Below are 15,218 nucleotides of genomic sequence, written 5' to 3'. Positions count from 1 at the left end.
CAGCTAAGCATTTTCCAGTAAAACTGTAATGTTTGCCAGGTATAAGTTTTTATATTTTCAAACAGGCACATTTAAAAAAGGCAAAAAGAAACATGTGAAAACAATTGGAATAAAATGTTATATCTAACCCAGTATACCTAATAGTTATGCTTCATTGTATTCCATATAAAAATTTTTTGAAATTTTTTTTTCTCATTCCAAATCTTCAAACTGTAGCGTAAATTTTAATTCACAGCACCTCTTGTTTCAGAACTGGCCACATTTTAACTGGTCAATAGCCACAGGACAAGTGGCTACCATACTGGACGTTGCTGTTCTAACTAATGTTAACAAAAAATCTCCACAAAGTCTCTTCTTTTGAGTTTAACTCTAGACATCATTGGTTTTCCTTCTTGCTCCTTCATCCGATGTTTCAAAGAGTAGTTATGAAGCATCGTCATTGTCTGGGGTAAATACCTGAGGTTCATTGTCTCATGCAAAGGGAACTGAGGGTACAGACAGACAACAGGAAGGGGGTTTTGGGGTGAAGGTGTAATAGGCAAAGAAAGAAAAGGGAGAACAGTTATTTCTCTTGCAAGAGAGAGGGATGCCCAGATGAGACTTCGGGTCCACCTCGGAGTGTACCAGATTTTATAAGCAGGCTTGAGGAGGGGGTATCTGATTTACATAGGGCCCAAATATTGGTTGGACGAGGTATGATATTTACATACTTATGTAAATACATACATGTTTACATTTATAACATGCTGGGAAGCTTGCTGCCCTACCCTAATCTTATTATGCAAATAGACTTTCCAACTGGCTGGAGCCATGTATCTGCTCCCTACTGCACATATGGTTGGAAAGGAAAAGGGAAAATGGAGCCACCATTTTGAATATGCTTAGTCCCAGAGAACCTTTTCCTATTGGCACAACTGCTGGCATTCACCCATGCAAGCTTCCAGCTTGCTTGTCTACATCTGCAGCTTGATTTTACAATCTGCTCTTTGCTAGAAAAGAAATTGATTTTGAGGCTGCTTTTCATTAAAAGGAAAACCTTACTGAGAGCTTTCTTACCTTCACTATCTGCCTAAATAATTTATGTTTAACTCCTGTATCAGTTAGGGCTCACTGTCTCTACTTGTTCATCTTCCTTCTACTCCTCAAAGCAATTATATAATCACATCTGTACTTCTTCTGAAACTTATCTTACACTGGTCATCAGGTGATTTCCAAATTGCCAAATGGAATGAGCCATTTTCCAGTTCTCATGTTACAAAATTTCCCTGGTAGTTGTAACCCCGTTGATTACTCTGTCATTCTTCAGGCTCTCTGTTTGCCTCCTTTCTGGGAGCTGGTCCTCACTTCATCCTCTTTGGATGCCCTCTGCATCACTTCCTGTAGGTCTAATTCAGGAGTTTCTTTTTCTTCCCTGCCACTTTTAATGCTGTTCCTATGGTTCATGATTCATCCTTTGCCTTTGTTCTTTTAAGTGTTCTCTCCATCCAGCCTCATTCACTCTCATCATTTCTTACCCCTACGCAGCTAACTCAAATGAGTTTATTTCCATCCACACCTTTTATGTGTTTTTACAATATGCTGAAAGTTTATCTTCACTTGGCTATCCCACTGCCATGTTAAACCCAATATATCTAAGTGGATCAAACCTCCCTCTTCAAATGTGACCTTTCGGCCACATGCTGTGTGTTAGGTGGTGGTACCATAGCTTACTTCTTCTTCCAAACTGGAACCCTCCTAGATCCCTCTCTCTTCCTTCTGTTCATAATTGATTAGTTATAAATCTTGCCCATTTTCCCTCTAAGATATGTTTTGAGTCTAGTTTATTTCTCTACTCCTATTAATATCTTCTAGTTTGCCCTCTCACATCTCTGATCAGATTATTGCTTTATCCATTTAAGATATTCCATTCCTGCCCTGTGTCAGAAAAAAAGAAAAAAAAAAAAAGATGACAGCCTCTGCCTTTATTGAGCTTATGGTTGGCTGGACTGCTACAACTTTATGTTTAGAAGAGTTTCGTGACAAAAATCTCTATGGCTTGATACAATGTAAATCTTTTCTCACTCAGAGAATAGTCTCATGGGATGTTCCAGAATGCAGACTCTTTCCATCTTTTCAGTCTACCATCTTCAACATGTGACTTTCAAGGTTGCTGCAGAAGCAGAAAGAACCTGTAGAAGATCATGGGGGAGGTTTCTAATGCAAAGCAGAGAAGTGGCATACATTATCTGCCCACATTCTATAGCTAACTACAAGGGAGCTGGGAAATGTAGGCTAGCTTAGTACCCAGGAGAAGCAAGGAATACACACTACTGATTTGCTTCTTCATTCTGCCAGTCAACTTTCACTAAGTGTAGCGGCTCTAAAGTGAAAGCCTGACATTCACTTATTTCAGGTATTCAGTGGCTCCTTAGAACCTCAGAGAAAGTGCTTCATGACCTGGCCCTTTGTCGAGTTTCCAGTATCATTGCTCATGGCTTTCTTTATGCACCACAGTCACTGGAGCTTCCTCCTTTCCATGCTTTTGCTATGCTGTCCCCATGCCCTGAAGTCTCACCATCTGCCCCTTCCTCTGCTTCCCTCTTCAGCAAGCCACATTTACTCTTCTCTTTAGCTTCAGTTCAAATACTGCTTCCTCCAAGATTATGTCTCGGTTGCTGTCCTCTTCTGGGCTGGATTTGCATCCCCTCTCTTTGTGATTCTATACTTTTCTCTGAACACACCTATCTGCTATGATCTGTTTTCATCTATCTCCTCTGGACCTTGAATTTCCTGAAGGCAGAGCCACTTTGCTGTTGTACTGTCTAGGACTTGGCACAAAGATTAGCACATAACTTGGTTACGGTTTGCTTGACGAGGACTACCTCTGGTTCCATTTCATCCAGATTCCTCTTTTCTAAGACCTCCCTCAACTCTGGCTTTCTTCACTTAAACAAACCTTCTGCTTTTTAAAATGTGAGCATTTTGGATAAGATGACATGGGTTTGGCTGTTTGTAGATTTGATTTGTTTGTTGGGATCTTTGGCTTTAACTGTGATGCTTGAAAATAAATTGATAGCTAAGTAAGCAGGTAAACAAATGAATAAAGAAAAACCAAAAAGCTAAAGACTGGCAGTTTTTTTTATTTCATGCAATTGTTCAACAAAACCTTCTACTTTGTAAGGCACTGTTCCCAGGGTGGCAGGATTTCCAGTGTTCTCTGGGCCTAATGCTTTTGCTGCTTTTGGCAGCTCCCTGTCATGTAAGGCAGTGGTGGGATGAGTATCTTTAGGCAATCCAGACATTGGTCCACAGATCTCAGTTCATATGAAAACACTGGCTGGAGCCTTTCCAAGGAAAAGAGCCCAGCTGCTGGGGGAACAGAGGACAGATATTTATGCTCCGTGTCTGCTAATAGCAATCTGCAGTCAGCCAAGGGAAAAAAAAAAATAGCAAAGGACTTTTTTAGTGAGTCAGTCAGGAATGTACCCAAGAAGTCTTTTTGACAAATAGACTAAGGGGTTAGGGAATAACTATGCATGAGAGAAAATAGAGATGGATAATGTGGCAATTACTTGTTCATTCATTCTCACATTCATTGAATGCATGCGGGAATGCAAAGATGACTAACACATGGACCTAGGCTTCAAGCTTACATTTTAGTAGTGGAGACAGTTTTGGAAATCATAGTTTCAAGTCTTGTACAAAGTACTTTAAGAGAGCTGAGGAGGCGTAGAAGAATCTCCAAAGGGGTTTAGGGACAGCTTGATGGGGAACTTATCTGAATCAAGTTTGGAAGGATCCAAAGGTCAAGGTATGACAGGAGGAGAGTCAAGATGTGTCGTGGAGAGGGAGGGGAGCATCACACACTGGGGTCTGCGGGGGGAGGGGGTCTAGGGGAGGGACAGCAGTGGGTGGGGAGTTGGGAAGGGATAACATGGGGGGAAATGCCAGATATAGGTGTTGGGGAGGAAGGCAGCAAACCACATTGCCATGTATGTACCTATGCAACAATCTTGCATGTTCTTCACATGTACCCCCAAATCGAAAATGCAATAAAAGATATATATATATATATATATATATATATATATATATATATGAGCACAACGCTGCTGACATCTTAATTTTAGCCCAGTGATACCCATTTGGACTTGTGACTTCTATGATTATAAAATAATAAATTTGCTTTGTTTTAAGCAAAAAAAACAAAGCAAAAAAAAAAAGATGTGTCATAGAGATGGATATTCCTGGAAGAGAGAAGCATGCGTGTAAGGACGTATTTTAAAGAAAGCAGAAAAGCTTAATCATCCAAAAGGCCACAAGGATGACTGCATAGTGAAAAGGAGAGTTTTACTGCTGATACCAGTTTGCAAACCAGCAAGTGATAGTCTCTGGTGTGAACTAAAAGTGCTCTTTTTGAATAGGGAAAGGGCAGATTGGGTTTTATGCTTCACATGATCTGTATTACACAGGTGTCATACATATTCAGTAGGTTTGGGAGAAAACCATACATATTTATGAGAGCAGTTAAGTACATCCACAATGGGCAAACATATATGTAACATACATCCTATTTTTCAATTTGGGGTGTGGTTTTAGCATTAAAATGATGTGGAATATAATTATGTCAAAAGGCAAATGATAGGATATAAAGACAGTTTATGTACAGACTCTATAAGTTGGCTGAAACTGGCTTAAGCTCTGCAGTTGTTTATCAGGAAAGAATATTTGTAAGGCTGGTCCTGTTACCCAGTTCCAAAGTTGCTTCCACATCTCCAGGTATATTTTTCAGAAACACCCCATTCTCAGTACCAACTTACTGTATTAGTTTGTTTTCACACTGCTGAGGTTGGAACAATTTGGAGGCCTCAGAAGAAGACAGGAAAATGTCCAAAAGTTTGAAACTTCCTAGAGACTTGTTGAATGGCCTTGACAGAAATGTCAATAGTGATATGAACAGTAAGGTCCTGGCTGAGGTGGTCTCAGATGGAGATGAGGAACTTGGGAACTGAAGCAAAGGTGACTCTTTTTGTATTTTAGCAAAGAGATGCGGCATCTTGCCCCTGCCCTAGAGATTTGGGGAATTTTGAACTTGAGAAAGATGATTTAGGGTATCTTGTAGGAAGAAATTTCTAAGCATTCATGGCTTCTGTTCATTAGTCCCTATTAAATGTTTCTTTCTAAATTTGACTTGCAGCCTCTCTCTTCGACCTTTCAGCTTCCTCAGACTTTTAGAGGTATGTTTGCATAGACCAGCACAGCACAAAACATATCAGTATCAGAAACTTATTTCAAAACACAGTTCTCATATTCCCATATTTGAGTTGCCTTCTATAAGGGAAATAAGAGCTACAGGTTTCTTCAAGTCTTCTATCTTTCTAGGCACCTGTTCAGCCCCAGAGTTAGAATTAGTTGTAGTTATAGGAAATGTAAGTAGCAACTTTTCAAAATTCTCTACACCTTAGTGTAATTCATTCATCTCACAAAAGTAGGTCAGAAAATTCATATAGCATAAAATGGTACTATTTCTTCAAAATCAATTTCCCTTTTGGAAAAAAAAAGCCAATTATAATGTAGAAAATTAGACTACCCAATTCTTTTTTTAAGACTTATTTTTCAACTGTGAAATAAACTTCAAATACAAAAATAGAGCATATAACTTGGAAATATCAGTTTTATGCTAGAGCTGGCCCATACTGGCTTGTGAAAACCAACTCTGCACATTCCTTCCCAACACCTCATTCAGTAATTGCCGCACTGGTAGCTTGAAATTAGCCATAGTGGGAATATTTACATCCTGAAAACTGACAAATGCTAAAAGTCAGGGCTTATTTTCAGAATTAGCTTACTGGTATGACACTGAGCATGAAGAGTAATGCTAAAGCAAATACCTGTGTAAGTAGAGCCTGTATCACTAAATGGGTGGTCAACAACCTCTGACAATTAGTCAATTAAAACACCCTTTAGGCTGGGCACAGTGGCTCATAACTGTAATCTTTCCATGAATCTTCTGAAATATAGGTAGAGGTTCCCAAACCTGAATTCTTAACTTGTTTGCACTCACAGGCTCAACACCATGTGAAAGCTGCCAAGTCCTGGGGCTTCCACCTTCTGAAGGCACAGCTTGCACTGTACGTTGTTCCCTTTCAGCCATAGCTGGGACACAGGGTACCAAGTCCCTAGGCTGCACACAGCACAAAGATCCTGGACATGGTCTACAACATTACATTTTCCCCCTGGGCCTCCGGGCCTGTGATGAAAGGGGCTGCCATGAAACTCTCTGACGTGGCCTGGAGACATTTTGCCCATGTTCTTGGGGATTAACGTTTGGCTCCTTGCTACTTATGCAAATTTCTGCAGCAGTCTTAAATTTCTCCCCAAGAAATGGGTTTTTCTTTTCTATCGCATAGTCAGGCTGCAAATTTTCCAAATGATTATGCCCTGCTCCCCTTATAAAATAGAATGCCTTTAACAGAGTGAGTCCCACACTCAAATCCCAGGCTTTTCATTCTTACAATATATCTTAGCAACTCACTTCATTTTATCTTGCATATTTTCTGTTTTCTGAAGATCCCCAGTTTCCATAAACTTAAAACATAATCTCAATTTAAGATATGATACCTTTTAAAAGTTAATTAAATGCCTAAAACCTGTCAATCTCTTCTCAGGGAGTAGCTGTGGATGTTCTGCTAGACACTGGGAAAGATATCCTGGTTGCTTGGTATAAATGGTTCCCATTAGAGCTTCATACCTCGGTGAAGCGTTTCATTAAAATTCTTTCAACTGCTTTTAATCTATTTAAGCTTTGATTAAAAGTGAAATAAGAAGAAGTAAAAAAAAAAATGCCCTCAGCAATTTGACATTGATAATAGAAAGCTGAAAGAATTACGGATAATAGAGTAGAGATTTATTTGGATAATTTCTAAGGCAAAGTCATCAAAATATGTAAATTTTAAGAAAATATGATAATAAGTATTTGAACAAAATATAATGAGACCAAAGCGTTGGCAGAATTAAAGGCATAATTCTTTCTCCAAACCAAGTTTTCCATTTAGCTGCTTTGAGTTTTATTCTGGGGTCCATTACTTCTTAGTACTGAAATATATCTTCAAAGCAATGTTTCTCTTCATCTTCATTTTCAACTGCCAAAATTTTCCAGCCCTGAAAAACAGCTCATATGTTTGCTAAAATCAAGAGGAGCTAGCCCATGAGTAATGTGCAAGTTCTGTGTGACACACATTTTGACTATTCACAGGGCTTTTTTACTTACTTGCCAGTTCTTGGCTTCTTTCTGGAAGAGTGATATATTGCTGCTATCTTTATGAATAATGGATTCATAAATCTGAGGCATAAAAGAACCTTAAAGATCAACTGGTAGCTTTCTAAAAGTTAAATGAGAAAACTCTTTTTGCAGTTCTGTGAGCATTATGTAGGAAGTTAAAAAATTCAAGAGATCAAGAGAGTTTTAAAAAAAATCCCAAATAATTGAATTATGGATTATTTAATTCCAGATATCTAAGCTTTATGACTTTGGGTGGGGAAGAGAATTTTGTTTCATATTATCTATGCTCTCTCTCTTTTAAAATAGACTAAGCCCTTTAAAATTTTATATTTAAGATATTCAGTCTTAATCTTGAATTCATATTGGAAAGAAACCTTTTTTTGTACAATTAATACATATAAATATAAGCATTTAAAACACATTTGGCTCTTTATAAATTGTAATAATGTATTTTAAATCTATAGACTGTGACATAAGCGTTTGGTATGCCATAAATGTTCTATATTTTCTTAAAATCTGAGTTATTCTAAATGACCCCATTTGTAATTCTCCGTATTTTTAAGCCCAAACATTCCACAAGTATATGATTTATGTTAGGTCTTTAAAATGTTTATAATTGCCCTCTGAGATCTCTTAGTCTCATGTCTTCCCCTTGAATGCGGTACCATCAGATCTGAGTTCTCCATTAAGGCACACTCAGCAGTAATACAGCCCAGGTCCAATGCTAGCTCTCCCTAAAGCTTTTTTTCCTTTAACTGTTTGAAAGCACTACCTTCATAATACAGCAAGTCCTTGAATAATTGTTAAGCTTTGGTCACCCAAAACCCCTGAAGAGGTAGCTAGACTTTCTTTTAATGTGTGACACATAAAAATTCTTAGTTACCAATGATTTCTACCAAAACAAACGAACAAACAAGAATTTCATAGATTATTGAAGAATGAACCCCAAATGTGCCTGTGTTTCTTGTGTTATCTACAAGGAGATCTACAATGGTGCCGTTTACTAAGATGAATTTGTCTGTACTTTTTCAGCTTTGTGTATAAGTGATTCCTTAGGTTAGTGGTGTGGGAGACGATATAGGAAATAATAAAATGTTGTCTATACCCTCCACATCTGTACCCAAGGCGGGAAGGGGATCCAATCCCTGTAACAGGCTCTTTTTACTCAGTTTTATTATCCTGAGGAGGCTATTTCCAGGTTCTTTTTTCCAACCCAGCCCATTCTTTCTTGTTCTCTGTAGTCTGAACTTCCTGTTCTTGTTTTCTCCATGTTCTCCTGGGCTTCAAAGTTTAGACCTTTCCCTATCTCTTAGCTCATTCCCTACTGGGATTTGACACTAACCCACCTTTGCTCTGTGCCCTGCATCTGAGAGCTGGCCACACCTGCTCCAGTGCCCTGCCACAGTGCTGAAGTTCAGCTGCATTGTGCAAAAGAATAAAATGGAGAGTGAGTTTGGGAGGATGATGTCTTTAGTCTGACAAACTGAGAATGAAATGTCCACAAGAATTCAATAATTAGCTCAGGAAGAAAGTCTGTGCTGGCCGCAAAGATGTGCCATATAGAGAAATAAAAATATCAATGGTATGGGGTAGATTACCAAGAGAAGCATATCAAATGAGAAGGAAAAGCTCAGCAAAGAGCCCTTGCCATTTCAGGAAAGAACCCCTATCCCTGCAAAAAGAGGGTCCCTGTGAAGGAGACAAAGGAGAACAGAAAAGAGAGAATAGCATTTCAAGAAAGTCAAATTGATAGTCTATCCTCACAGAGAAATAAGTTAAGGACTATACTTTTTACGTTGCTGACTTAGAATAATTTTAGAGAAAGGCTAAAGACAGAAATTAGACTGATGTGCAATGAGAAATATGTGGTTGGTGGAGGAGGAACTTGTAAGGAGGAATCATTTATGCATTGGCTCAAGGAACTGTCAGTCTGCAGTACTGTGGGAAAATTCCTTAAACTTTTTAGTCTATTTCCTCAACCACAAAATAAAGACATTAGAATAAGTCATCTTGGACCACCATTCTGCCTTAATATTTAATTATTCTGGAAGTCTAAATTCTTAACAAGAAGCAAATTATAACAGGCTAAGTTATACTTTATTGTCATCATAACATAAAGATGATATTGCTACAATCACATTTGCAAGTTTGTTCTGCCTTTAACAACCTACAAGGAATGTGGCACTGCTTGGTTTTTGTTCTATCATTTGCATTGCTTCAGCAGTTCATGGCTGTCATAGTTGACTTAAATTCCTAATTTGTTTTCATTGGTAAAAAGGATGTGCCACATTATTTTGAAGCACTAATAAAAAGAAAAAAATAGAATGGGAAATGCACTACTTTTACAAATAGAGAGTTTGTTTTGAACATTAGGTTACTAAAGATTGCTTCTAAAACTTTTTTTTTATAAATCTCTTTTAAATCCCAGGTATTGCAATTTCAGATGAACTTGATAAGGTAAGTTGAACCAGACACCTGGTGAAAAGAAAATGTAGAACTTACCTTTTATTCCACTGTCTCAATACAAATAAATTTTCTGAAACATATAAAATGTTCAATTATAATTTATTTGGTTCTAACATTTTAAAACTTTCAAAGTTATATGCATATTATTTTATGAAAGCTATTCCATTACATACATATCACCTACTCTTTTGAGTCAAGGTCTTTAGAATTAGGCTAGAGAAAATGGAATCACTGTAATCACTATATTGCAAAATAAAAACTAATAACACTGTATTATATAAATTATTTGATTCCAGTTGTATATAAATGATAATGATATGGAAGACATGTATTTTTGATAGCTTCTCTTTGGAAACTTTACCAATAAGATTTTTGGTTTTTTATTTTAATTTTCCAAGATGCCAGGGGAATATGATGATGCTTTGAAGTGGGGTAGTAGTTGTGATGGTGGTGGGAAGTGGATGATTAGGAATATATTTTTATAGTTGTGTTACTGGAACTTGCTAATGGATTGGATGGGGTAAATGGCAGAACAAATCAATCAGTGATGATTGCTAGATTTGGAAGACGAGCAACTAGATCGGCTGTGGTACCACATACTAAAGTTAGAAAAGCTGGGAAAAAAATCAAATTTATCAGGTTTGGATAACATCAAAAGTTCTTCTTTAGATTATTTATTGTGAGTTGCCTATTAAACATGTTTACATGAGTTGTTGCTTAGAGAGAGATTTGATTTATAGCTATACATATTCTCATTTTTTCTAGTCTCAAAAGCCCTTTACATTGTTAATAATTAGGGCCCCAAGGAGCCTTGATTTCTATAGAGTATATCTATCAGTATTACATTCTTGTGTTGATAATACATCGATATTAGATATCTAAACATGTTAAAAATTTAAACTGATAACAAATTTACTTTTTTAAAAAGTCGCATTACATTGACAGAAATGACATTTTTATGAAAAATACTTTTTTTTCTATAACAAAATGTTAGTAAGAAAGCTGCACTGTTTACATTTTGAAAATCTCTTTAATGTCTGCCTTAATTAAAAATTGCTATATATTCATATCTGCTTCCACATTCAATCTGTTGTGATATGCTGTTTTGACTGAAAAAATATCTAACATCAGATGTATAGCTGGAAAGAGAGAAACACGTAGAAATAGCCATCATCAATATTTGGTGAATGCTGCTCTAGATATCTTTTGAGACAGAAAATATATTGAAATTTGGCTTGGAGGCTTGATATATACATAAAAAATGATAGAAAGTATTGTCCAGGTTGGATATACCTTATCCAAAATACTTGGGGCAAGAAATGTTTTGAATTTCTGGTGATTTTTTTTTTTTTTTTTGGATTTTGAAACACGTATACATAAAGAGAGATCACAGGCCTGAGACCAAAGTCTGAAACAAAATTCATTTGCATTTCCTATACATCGTATACACATCACCTGAAGGTAATTTTATGCAATGTTTTTAATAATTTCATGCATGAAACAAAGTCTTGACTGGATTTTCACTGTGACTCGTCACGTGAGATCAAGTATAAAATGCTCTACTTGTGAGGTTATGTCAATGCTCACAAAGTTTCAGAATTTGGAGCATTTCAGATGTTCAAGTCAGGGATGCTCAACCTCTACAAAAAATGGAATCATATGAATCCTCACATTTTAAAACAATAAGGTACTAGGTACTAATTGTATTATTTTTATGAAAACCATAAAGCTAGTATTCTACTCCAAATATAACACAACTCTTTTTGGATTTTGTACCAGAAGAATGTATTTCTGACTCACCAAAAAAAAAATACAATTCATGAATATATTCTTAAATATATATTTCCTTTAATAAACAAACCATCATAATATTTTAGAATTATTTTCATCGTCATCTGTACCGATTCCAGGCAGAACTCCACGTCGACTATGCTCAATGGCAAGTGCGTAAGTGGTAGCCGTGGCTTCCCGGCCTTGTTCTGCTTTTCTAGTTCCCCTCTGCGTGCCTCTTATTGTCTCACCCCAACTGGTTTCCTTCATATGCCATGACTTTCCTTACGGTTTGCAGAAATGTAGTAAGTCCTCCTCTTTCAGTTATGAGCTATGTTCATTTTAAGTACAAAGATATAACCATCACCATTTCTAGGTTCATTTGCTCATTCTACTATATTCTGCAAAACCTTGGCTGCCTGAGCCATAAATTAGCTTCTATGGAGTTGTTACTGTGCTTTGCTCTTGTTCTTCTCTTTTTTCCTGAGCTCTGACTTGCAGCGTCTTTGGTGTCCACACCTTTGTTGACGAGCTAAAGAATTTTGACTGTTCTTTGAACTAAAACAGACATAACCCTCACAGTATAAATTATGGATGCGCTGATACTGCTCAGGACATAGCGCATCCATAGTGAGGGTTCTCCCTCACACCCTCTTTCTTCCCAGCACTAGCTCAGGGGAATATCCATTTAACTAAATTGCATCACACTGCTGATTTTCATTTACTTATCTAATATTCCTGTTTTTTGAAAACTTTGTGAAAGCTGCTGAATTTTGTTCCACATTTATTATTTTCATTTTTATTGAGGAAGATGCCAAAAGTTGTCATAAATAACTTTTCACTTAAAAATATTTCAGTGCCAAAAAATAAAATCGACCCCACTTTCAGATCTGATTTTTGAAGCATGCTGGATAATAGAAAGAAGTCACTGGCTTCCAGAGGCATAGGCACTATTCTTTGCCTGTCTAGCAAGCACCCTCGGATGAGTGGGAGAGCCTGTCCCATAGCACCCTCTGGTGACCATAAGGCTCAGGGTTCTGAATTTTCCTAAGAAAAAGTGAATCTCAGGGAGGCAGCCACTGAAAAACAGCCAATCAGAGTGGTTTGCAGTTAGTATTCACCTGGTACCTACGTCTTTAGTGTAATAATAAAAAGAAATACAGCTTCTTCCTTTTACTCTTCCCTTAACAGTTTTGGACATTCACTGTTGTATGTCTTTCTTAACCTTTGTAAAATATGGAATTTTTAACTATCATTTCCTAATTCAGTTATAATTTCATTGAAATCATTTTTTCGTGACCTTTTATGTTACTTTGTGAATTCTGAGAAAGGTAATAAAATATTTAATTCTATTTAAAATCAAGAAATAAAATGAAACAGAGGTTAATGTTTTCAAAGCTTTTTTTTTTTTTTTTTTTTTTTTTTTTTTTTTGGGAACTTTTTTTTTTTTTTTTTTTTTTTTTTTTTTTTGTCCCTTCTGTGAGCACTATATTGGCTTTCTATTGCTGCTGTTACACCTTAAAACAACACAAATTTATTATTTTACAGCTCTGTAGTTTCAAAGTCGAACAAGAGTTTCCCTAAGCTAAACAAAGTCAAGATGCAATCGGGGCTGCCTTCCTTCCATTCCAGGGGAAATCTGTTTCCTTGTCTTTTCCATCTTCAGGGCGGCCTGTATTTCTTTAGTGCTTGGCCCCCTTGCTATACCTTTAAAACCGGCAACCTCTCTTCTGTCTCTAACTTCAGCCGGGAACAACTTTCCCTTTGGATGGAATAATGTTAGGTTGAGGCCACCTGGCTAATGTAGATAATCTCTCCATCTCAACATCTTAATCATTCGAAGTCTCTTTGCATATTTGTGCAAATGTAATTATGTAACTAATTCCATATAAAAATATAAATATTCATTCATTTGTAATGGGACATATTCACAGGTTTCAGGTCTTAGGACATGAACATCTCTGGGAAGTCATCATTCTGCCACTAAGTTCAAATGGTAGTGCCTTGTATGTGGTTCTTCAAGCTCCTTTGATTCCAATTCATCCTTCAAAATGCCACACAGTAGACATGGCTGGTGCCTGCCCAGTTTCCCTCCACTAGGGCAGTGTGAACTTTCCTTCAACTGCTATGAGTGTTGGGTATTTATATGCTTGTTTCCCTGTCTTCTCCTGGTTCCCTCATTCTTTTATAGGTTTCACTTGAGAGAACCCCTCAATAAATCATTTTTTCAGCATATCATTCTAGGGAAACTTACCTAAGACGTACCACAAGAAGATTCTTCCTAAAGCAAAATTTTGTTGAAATTTTTTTCTTGACTCTCTGGTATCTACCAAACTAAGTCCAAATTTCTTTTTTAGCCATTTTTATTTTATTTAAATTTTATAAATAACCTGTGAATATGTTCCATTACAAATGGACAAATATTTACATTTCTACATGTAATTAGTTACATAATTACAAATGCATTAATATCTACATTTTTATATGTAATTAGTTACATAATTACATTTACACAAATATGCAAAGAGACTTTGTCACCCAGGCTGGGGTGCAGTGCTGTGATCATAGTTCACTGCAACCTAGATCTCCTGGGATCAGATGATCCTCCCATTTCAGCCTCTTGAGCAGCTGGGACTACAAATGTGTGCCACCATGCCCGGTTGATTTTTTAATTATTTTAAAGACAGGGTCTTCCTATGTTGCTTGGGCTGGTCTTAAACTCCGGGCCTTAATCAATCCTTCCTTCTCAGCCTCCCAAGGAGCAGGGATTTTGTGCATGAACCACCATGCCAGGCTCAAGGCCAAATTTCTAACACTAGAATTAACAGTCTCCATGTTGTGGCTCACATCTATCTCTTACACTTTATTTCCTTCTTTTTTCTATTCAGACTGTATTGTACTCAACAAGAAATAGGGTAAAGTAGCCAGAAGACAGTACTTCTAGGTCATACTTTTATTTATTTTCATATTTTTGTTCATGCCATTCCCTTTTCTTTCTCTGTGATTCCCTCCTTCACGTTCCAGCCTCCCTAGTCAGCCCTGCAGAAAGTGAGCTCACCTGCCGTGATCCTTTAGAGAGCACAGTGACTGCATCACAAATGACACAGTTTGTGTTCACTGCTTGAAGAAGTAGCCTAGTATTCTGAAAAAATTCACAAAAAGGCTTTGGATTGAATCTTGGCACCTGCCATTTACTAATTACATGGCCTTCAGGAAGTTACTTCCAGGTGCTAAAATTTAGTTACCTTCTCTGTAAATTGTAGATGGTTTTAGTCACTATTAAAATTAACATTAATTTTCCATGGAAAGTAATTTAAAATATACACAGTACAAAATATTTTCAAGAAGCATATGGGAAATCCTTTCAAAGGGAAGAGAACGGAGGATTACTATAAACTCCTGCTGAAAAAGATGCTGTATCGTGTAGGCAAAAATGCCCTCAAAATATCATTACACTTCTGTGCATCAAAGTACACAACACTGTCACAAATTACACATCAGGTAAGAGTTAATATCCAGAATAAAGAACTACTATAACTCAACAACAAAAACAAATTATTCAATTCAAAAAATGGGCAAAGGACTTGAACAGACATTTCTCCAAAAATGATGTACAAATGACCAACAAGCATATGAAAAGATGCTCCATCACTCATCACCAGAGAGAAACACCATAAAGGTGATACCCTCTCAGACCCATCAGGATGGCCGCTATCAGCAA

The 15,218-nt window shown here is 37.0% G+C and overlaps 1 protein-coding gene across 4 annotated transcripts in view; it reads left to right on the top strand.

Annotated features, from left to right (window-relative positions):
- The window catches only part of CUNH8orf34 (chromosome unknown C8orf34 homolog), a 440,182-nt gene that overhangs the window by 125,661 nt on the left and 299,303 nt on the right, over nt 1-15,218 (top strand). For all 4 annotated transcript variants that reach the window (XM_017544836.2, XM_017544823.2, XM_017544830.2 and 1 more), the window contains one exon: nt 9,690-9,718. In XM_017544836.2, the coding sequence (XP_017400325.1) occupies nt 9,690-9,718 (29 nt within the window). The remainder of the gene's footprint in view (nt 1-9,689; nt 9,719-15,218) is intronic.

This window comes from Cebus imitator, unplaced genomic scaffold (genome assembly GCF_001604975.1).
Source record: "Cebus imitator isolate Cc_AM_T3 unplaced genomic scaffold, Cebus_imitator-1.0 Scaffold9, whole genome shotgun sequence".
Taxonomy (NCBI): Eukaryota; Metazoa; Chordata; class Mammalia; order Primates; family Cebidae; genus Cebus; species Cebus imitator.
This window is presented reverse-complemented; position numbering and strand designations above follow the sequence as displayed.